Source organism: Chelonoidis abingdonii, chromosome 26 (genome assembly GCF_003597395.2).
Source record: "Chelonoidis abingdonii isolate Lonesome George chromosome 26, CheloAbing_2.0, whole genome shotgun sequence".
In the NCBI taxonomy this organism is placed as follows: Eukaryota; Metazoa; Chordata; order Testudines; family Testudinidae; genus Chelonoidis; species Chelonoidis abingdonii.
Genome location: NC_133794.1, coordinates 5,839,866 through 5,848,391, shown reverse-complemented (window position 1 = coordinate 5,848,391; position 8,526 = coordinate 5,839,866). Strand labels below are relative to the sequence as shown.

General features: G+C 62.0%; 1 protein-coding gene across 1 annotated transcript in view; it reads left to right on the top strand.

The window, feature by feature from the left end:
- LOC116831981 (3',5'-cyclic-AMP phosphodiesterase 4B-like) overlaps window positions 1-7,705 on the top strand; it is a 116,751-nt gene extending 109,046 nt beyond the window's left edge. Inside the window, exon 4 of the mRNA XM_075061268.1 lies at window positions 7,479-7,705. Within this exon, the coding sequence (XP_074917369.1) occupies window positions 7,479-7,563 (85 nt within the window). The 3' untranslated portion in view covers window positions 7,564-7,705. The remainder of the gene's footprint in view (window positions 1-7,478) is intronic.
- Window positions 7,706-8,526: the final 821 nt, after the last annotated feature.

Here is an 8,526-nt window from a genome sequence, read left to right as displayed (position 1 = left end):
CAGGGCCCTGTCACGCCGGGCGCCACCCAGACCCCGACTGAGATCAGGGCCCTGTCACGCCGGGCGCCACCCAGACCCCGACTGAGATCAGGGCCCTGTCACGCCAGGCGCCACCCAGACTCCGACTGAGATCAGGGCCCCGTCGCACCAGGCACCGCCCAGACCCCAACTGAGATCAGGGCCCCATCACGCCGGGCGCCGCCCAGACCCCAGCTGAGATCAGGGCCCATCGTGCCGGGCGCTGCCCAGACCCCAGCTGAGATCAGAGCCCCGTCGCATCGGGCGCCGCCCAGACCCCAACTGAGATCAGGGCCCCATCACGCCGGGCGCTGCCCAGACCCCAACTGAGATCAGGGCCCCGTCACACCGGGCGCCGCCCAGACCCCAACTGAGATCAGGTCCCCGTCGCATTGGGCGCCGCCCAGACCCCAACTGAGATCAGGGCCCTGTCACGCCAGGCGCCACCCAGACCCCAACTGAGATCAGGGCCCTGTCGCACCGGGCGCCGCCCAGACCCCAACCCAGATCAGGGCCTCGTCACGCTGCCCAGATCCTGACTGGTCTCGGCTGGAATCTGGCAGTGCCCGGTGTGACGGGGCCCTGATCTTGGTCTGGGTCTGGGTAGTACCCAGAGTGACGGGGCCCTGATCTTGGCTGAGGTCCGTGCAGCACCCTGTGCGATGGGTAAAGGGTCGGTGGGTCCCACCCCATCCCTGCCCTGCCACCTCAGGGGCGTGGGCACCTTGAGCTCATGCCAAGAAAGGGGCAGCACCACGCGCCAGGCAGCAGGCAGGGCAGTGGGCGGCGGAACTGGGATTTCAGGGGCTCCCGAGCACAGAGGCCCAGGGCAGCTGGCCTGGGAAGGACAAATCAGCTTGGTTTGAAGCCTCATTAGAAAGGCCGCCTGGGCGGCTGGATTGAGATGAACAGCACCCGCTGCTGAGCCGCTGGCATCACGCCCACCGCAGCCGCAGGGCTGGCAGAAGAAAGCTCCGTGCCAGGCACTGACCAGCCCTGCCCCCACGTTCCTCGGCAAGCCAGACCCAGTCCTGTGCCAAAGGGACTTGCCAGTGGCAGTTAGTATGGGCTGTCTGGCTCTACGCACCCCTCCAGGTTCGGGGGGCAGGACCAGACAACCCCCCATCCCCCGTTCGGGTGCATGAAAGCTGGCTCTGCAGCCCACAGCAGCATGAACGTGTGTGTTTCCCAAGCAAGCCAAGAGGCTGGACGAGGGGCAATGAGCTAGAACTGGGGACTAGTGACGTAGAGAGGGGAGGGGCTAAGGGCCAGGACTCCTGGGTTCTCTCCCTGGCTCTGGGGAGGTGTACTCGCTAGTGGGAACAGGAACAGGAGTCAGAACTCATGGGTTCTCTTCCCAGCCCTGACCTTGGGTGAATCATTTAACCTTTTCCTGTGCCTCAGTTTCCCCATGTCAAGTGGAGTTGCCGCTGTCTCTGGGCCCTTGTGGGGGCACTGTGAGCTCCTGGCAGGGGCAGGACGAGGGTTACAAACAGTGGGAGTAGCTCCAGCCCAGCTCTCTGAGCCGCGGTACCAGCTCCCGACTCACCCCCCAAACAGGCTGGATAAGGGGGAACAAAGGCAGCACCTGTTCCCCGTGAGCAGCTGGAACGACAGTAATTGGAGCCTAGTGCATTAATTGCAAGTTTGGCACAGTGCAGCCTTGCCAGTGAAATTGGCCCTGGCTCGGCTGCGTGCCCTAGAATTGCTTCCCCTCCCGGCGGGGAGAGAACAGCGTGTTCCCCCGTATGGATCGGGCTCTCGGCACCGCTGCCAGCATGAGGCTGTTGCAGGGAATGGACAGGGGACCGGCTGCGGAGCTGGGGGCTGAGCTGATTGCAGGCAGCCGGGGTCCGAGGTGAAAGCCAAGCCCTGCGTCGGGTGGCAGACTCCCGGGCATCAGGCCCACGCGGTGCTGCTCAGGAATTCTGCCTGGTGCAGAACAGGCCTGGGGCTGCCCCACGTCGTGCCCCTTCGTTGGTGGTTCAGGACCCTCCCATCTCTGTCTTCAGCTTGCAGCCCTTGGGCTGTGTGCGCCCTGTCGCTCCAGGGCTGCGGTCGAATCCTGGGCGTTCTCTGACCTCGCTCAACGGACCATCAGGAGCTCAGCTCACGGGGGCTGGCTTGGAGCGGCACTTGCTGTCACAGGGCCCAGAGCTCGGTAGCAGACCAGGCACCAAGAATATGGGGCAGAATCCCCAGCAGAACACGGGTGCCTCTTTCCTGGCTGCTCCCGGCTGGCCGTTACATCAGCTCCGCAGCTCCTGGAGCTCTGAGCGAGCACTGCCACTCCCAGGCCTGCGTTTTCACTAGTGGCACGTGCTGTCACACGCTGTCAGCATGCACGAACCCTCGTGCAAAACTGATCTCTAGTTCCTCTTGGCTTAATTTACACCACTGGACCATTGCTTCTTCCCAGCCCTCAGAGCCCCCCAGCAACTCAGAGAGACAGAGGTAACGAGCGAGCGCAGATTAGTCACCTATGATGGGAGTAAGGCACGGGCAGCGAGGCCACTGATTTTCTGTGTTCCTAGAATCCCCTTCCCTGACAGATGAGATACCGGGTGCTTGCTGCAGTGCCTACCGCAGGGCTTCTCCCCCAGCTCCTGAGCTGCCTAAGAGCCTCCGCTGGGGCCTGCCGCTAGGAATGATCCGGCGCTTCGCTCCCGCCGTTTGCACTGGTCGCACCTGGCTAATGACTGAAGCTGGGCCCAGCACAGTACAGAGATGAGAGACACCTGCAGTGCGGTTCCTGGGGGTCGGGCAGATGGGCCCTGGGGACCCCCTCGTCTGACCGGCCCTGGCAGAGCTCCCAGCCTGGACTTAAAGACTGGCTAGTACTGGAGAATCCTGCACCCCTTGTGAGCTGTCCCAGTGGTTAGCTGCCTGCTCCCAACCTGAGTTTGGCTCTGTCCTCCAGTCTTTGGCTCCCGTAAGACTTTTTCCTGCTTGACAGAAGAGCCAGTCCCACATACCCCCCTGCCGGTCTTAGAGCCACAAAGGGGCTTAATGCCTGAATCCCAGTGCTAGGCCCCACTGCGACCCACTCTGCATCTGACTGCACGCAGGGGTTTGCAATAACAGCTCCCCTCACACCTGGCCACGTGCACGGAGACTCCCGCGGGGTGCTGGCCACCCAGCCCCCTGCCAGCGGGGCAGACGGGTGCAGGGGCAGGGACGGGGCTGCGTAACCTCTAGCCCAGTGGTTGGGGCGCTTCCCAGGATGGGGGAGACCCCAGTTCAGTTCCCCCATCTGCCTGATGGGTCCTGACTCCCAGCCCCACTCTCTCTAACTCATTGGTCCCCAGCAGCACAGCCAGGCTCTCTAGCCACGGGAGTAATGTACATAACACCCCACCCCATGGATAGTGGCTGGCTTGTGCTCTCTGGGTCCTGTCCCTCCGCCTGGTGCCAGGCAGGGCAGGGCAGGGGGGCAGGAGCAGGTGCCCCCCACACCTCAGGAGCAGTCTGACCATCAGTGCAGTACCAGGGAGTGGCCAGCAGGTGGCAGCAATGGCTCAGTGAAACTGGTGGATTTTTTCCCGTCTGTGGATTTTGGTGCCAGGACCGGGATGTGGGGGCACCCCCAGACCCCGCGTCTCCAGGGCTGGTATGGCAGCAGGGCCAGCGTCGCCCAGACAGCACCTACAGCGTCGTTTGGGCAGCCACCTCGGAGGCAAATAACTCGGACGTCGGAACCATTTTATCCAGGAGAGTTACCTCAAAAAAGAGATGATCTCGGGACACCCTTTGCGGGTGTCTTTGCTCCCATCCAGAGACAGAACCCAGGAGTCCTGGCCCCAAGTCCCCCTGCTCTAACCACCAGACCCCACTCTCCTCCCAGAGCCGGGGAGAGAACCCAGGAGTCCTGGCTCCCAGCCCCCCTGCTCTAACCCATCAGCCCCCACTCCCCTCGCAGAGCCAGGGAGAGAACCCAGGAGTCCTGGCTCCCAGCCCCCCTGCTCTAACCCACACTCCCCTCCCAGAGCCAGGGAGAGAACCCAGGAGTCCTGGCTCCCAGCCCCCCTGCTCCAACCCACACTCCCCTCCCAGAGCCAGGGAGAGAACCCAGGAGTCCTGGCTCCCAACCCCCCCACTCTAATCACCAGACCCCACTCCCCTCCCAGAGCCAGGGAAAAAATGCAGGAGTCCTGGCCCCAAGTCCCCCTGGTCTAACCACCAGACCCCACTCTCCTCCCAGAGATGGGGTGTCACGAGTCCCGGCGATGCTCTGGAACTGCTCCCCACCAAGCCGAGCAGGACTTGGGAGCCTCCTCTCTGGAGCAGACTTGTTCAGGGCAAGAAGCTCACACGTCTTCACCTCCTGGTCTCTCCTTGAGCATTCAGCATCCTCTGCCCTCCGTCGCTCCACAGCGAGCCACCCAGGCGGGTCCTGGGGAAGCCACAGGGTCCTGCACCCACTTTGCAGTCAGACGTGACTCCAGCAGCCAGTAACCCAGAGGTTTATTCGTACAGGAACAGCGTCTAAAAACAGAGCTTGTAGGTACAGCGAACCGGACCCCTCGGCCGGTCCATTCTGGGGGGCAGTGAGCCGACCCCACGTCTGCCCTTCACTCCTCGTCCCAGGCAGCTCCAGACTAACCACCCCCCCCAGGCCCTCCTCTCTGCTCAGCCCCTTTCCCGGGCCAGGAGGTCAACTGATCCCTTTGTCTCCACAACCTTCAGTTGGCACCGTTTGCCGGGGAGGGGCCCAGGCCATCAGTTGCTAGGAGACAGAGTGCCAGGCATTTAGGGGCACTGGCCCCTTCCTCTGTAGCAATCACACACCCTTATCCCACCACCTAGATACTTAAGAACTGCCTAGGGGACACTGAGGCACCAACACAGTATTCAGAGCAAACATTAAGAACATTCCCACTTTGTCACACAGGCCCCTGTGTGTTTCCTCCAGGCTGAGGGCCCCTCGCCCCTTGCCCTATGGCCACGTGGCAGGTCCTGGCCTCACCGCTGTCTCTTTCCCATGCTCCTGCCCCAAGCTGCAGTACAGCAACAGGCTGTGATGTCACGGGGGGAAGGGGAGCTGGGGCAGAAGAGTCACTTTTCCCAGCGGGAATCCCCCCATCCTGGGGATGAAGAGAGCCTGGTAGGTTGAGAGCCCATGGGAGAAACCCCCCCACACCCACACGCTCTGCGCAAAGAGCTCACCCTCTAAACGCTGCGGGGGTGGGACTATTATGTGTATTATGGTGGCACCTCCCCAGCTGGGAGAAGGGGGCCGGCAGAGGGATGGAGAGAGAAGGGGGCCGGTGGAGGGATGCAGAGAAGGGGACTGGCAGAGGGGTGCAGACAAGGGAGCCGGTGGAGGGATGCAGAGAAGGGGGCCGGTGGAGGGATGCAGAGAAGGGGGCTGGCAGAGGGGTGCAGACAAGGGAGCCGGCGGAGGGATGCAGAGAAGGGGGCCAGCGGAGGGATGCAGAGAATGGGCCGGCGGAGGGATGCAGAGAAGGGGGCCATGGGAGGGGTACAGAGAAGAGGACCGGTGGAGGGATGGAGAGAGAAGGGAGCCGGCGGAGGGGTGCAGAGAAGGGGGCCGGCGGAGGGGTGCAGAGAAGGGGGCTGGTGGAGGGGTGCAGAGAAGGGAGACGCGGTCAAAGCAGCGGGCTGGGCGAATGGCCTTGCAGCTGCGTTCGGCACAGAGCTGAGTGGGGCAGGACTGCACTGGCCAGGCCACAACGAAGGCTGCTGCTGATCAGAGCCTGGGCCAGAGTTTTACCTTCTCTGCCGGAAGCTGGGAGTGGACGCCAGGCTGGCTGGCTCCAGAACTGCCCTGGTCTGTCCATTCCGTGAAGCCTCTGGCACCGGCCCTGTCAGGCAGGAGCCTGGCCTAGAAGGACCATTGCTCTGCGCCGGGGGACACCCGCATGGAGGGGGGGAAAGGCCAGATCGTCAGCATGCACCAGACAGGACGGGTAAGAGCTGGCGCCTGGCTGGGGTCCGGGGGGGTGCAGTTGAAGGTGACACCCAGGTGACAGGCAGGTGCTGGCCTGTCCTGGTGACTGAGAAAGGGCAGAGCAGGGTCTTGGGAGAGGCCGAGGAGCTGGGATGCCGGAGGGAGGGGCTGTGGGCCAGGGCTGGAGCAGCCGGGAAGGAACTGGTGGCAGAAGTTAGCCATGTTTGAGTTGGCAGGGCCTGAGGAAAGTCGCAGGCGCGTAAGGAACCGGCTGAAGTCGTCTCGGAGCCCTTAGCCCTGATTTGGGAGACTCCTGGAAACAGGAGAAGGGCAAACAGAGCCCCTAGCACAGGCCCCGGGCACGATAGACCAGTCGGCCTGATGCCGGGAGCTGGACAGATACTGGACCAAGTGATGGAACAATCCGCCTGCCAGCACCTGGAGGCTGGCGGGGTTAGGAGGAACAGCCAGCACGGCTTTCCCAAGGACAGACCTGCCAAACCACCCTCATTTCATCCGTCGACGCGGCTCTGGCCTGGTGCGGGGCACCGGGGGACGCTGATAGATCTCCCTTTTCCTGGCGTCCCTGGAGCAAAGTAGGGGAATGGGCCTGGATGCAGCGACTGTACAGGGGGTGACAACTGGCTGAGCGAGCGAGCGCCCAGCGTAGTGCTCAGTGGGGCACTGTCAGACTGGGGGGCATTTCCAGGGGGATCCCGCACGGGTCAGCACTGGGACCAGAGTGGAGAGTGGGCTTATAAACTGTGCGGGTGACAGCTGGGCGGGAGGGGCTGGGAGCCCTTGGGAGGCAGGATTAGGATTCAAAATGACCGTGACAAACTGGAGAGCTGCTGAAATTCAGCAAAGACCAGTGCAAAGTCCTGGGACTCTCTCTCTCTCTCTCTCTCTGTGCTTTGACGGAGCAGGGAGCCGGGTGGATTTGACCTGGGAACATTGCAGGAGGGTTACATTGGGGATGGGGGACTTCCCTTGAAGGAAGCTCCCTGAGCAGTAACCTGAGCCAGGAGGGGGGTTGGGAGAAGTGACACCTTCTGCCTGGGAGACTGAACAAAGGGGAGGAGGAGCAGGGGGAGGGGGAAGAGCTGCTGGAGGAGGTTCTGTTTTCAGTCTTGGGCTGGGGGGTGCAACGCAAGGAACCCCAAGCTGGAGTCTAAGCTCCCTGCCCCCCAGAAGGACTTGACTGAGGGGTCCTGGTTGTACCTACAAGCTCTGCTGTAGCCTGCGTTCCTATTGTCCAATAAACCTTCTGTGTTACTGGCTGGCTGAGAGTCCCGGGGAATTGCAGGAAGAGGGTGCAGGGCCCTGACTCCCCCACACTCCCTGACAGGGCTATTTTCAGAAAGTGCCTGGTCAAGAAACACTTAACAGACAATGAACTTCAGGAGACGCCAACCCACATCTGAGCTTTCCTGGGAACGTTCAAACTAACATGGAAACAGGGGTGTGGGTCTGCAAACTGAGTCCTGCAGGGACATGAGACCTGCCCATGTGACTCCAGACTCCATCTTGCTGCTGCGATTTTCCACAGGAGAACCAAGGGGTTTCCACCCACAAGAGAAAGACTATCAAAGGCCCTGGAAACTCCTCCATTTTCTCTTCAATCCTGCTTCTGACCTCTGGAGGGACCTTGCTGCAAACTGAAGCTCTGAACAAAGGACTGAATAACCCATCCCAGCGGGGGATGTTCCAGAGACTGGATTTGAACCTGCAGTTTACTCCATCACTGCTACAAGCCTGAACCCAGAACTTTGCCGTTACTGGACGTGATTTGTGGGTCTGATTTGTATATTGAGCTGGGTCTGGGGCTTGGTTCTTTGGGATCGGAAGAACCTTTTCCCTTTTACTGGGGACTTGGTTTTCATAACCATTCGGCCCCATAGCGAGTGGCACTGGTGGGGATACTCGGAGACTGGAGTGTCTAAGGGAATTGCTTGTGTGACTTGTGGTTCGCCAGTGGGGTGAGACCGACGTCCTCTCTGTCTGAGCAATTTGTCCTGAATTGACACTCACCGTTGGGTTCCGCCAAAGCGAAAATCAAATGCACAAGCGCCAACTGGGGACGAGCAGGCTGGGCGGTGGCCGTGCTGCAAAGGGTCACCAGTGGTCACAAGCTGATTGTGAGCCCCCAGCACGCTGCCCTTGCCAAGGGGCTAGTAGCGGTCCGGGCGCAGTAACAGGCACGTCGGATGTGAGACGCGGGAGGTGACTGTCCCACTCGGGGAGGCCCCAGCAGGAGCCCGGTGTCCAGTTCTGGGCGCTGCACTTCAGGCAGGCTGGGGACACGCTGGAGAGAGCCCGGAGGAGAGCGGCCGGACCGAGCGAAGGTTCAGCCAATCTGCGCTGGGAGGAACATTACAAACCCGGGGCCTGTTTGCTCCGGAGAGAAGCCTGAGGGGCCCTGAGAACCGGCCTCCCACACGCCGGGCTGGGGGTGGGTTGTTCTCCACAGCCACTGGGGCAGGACAAGGAGCCAGGGGCTCTAGCCGCAGCAGTGGGGGTTCGTTAGCGATCAGGGCAGAGCAGTGTCTGTGGCCTGCATGGGGCTGGGCTGGTGCTGGGAGGGGCTGGCACTGGAG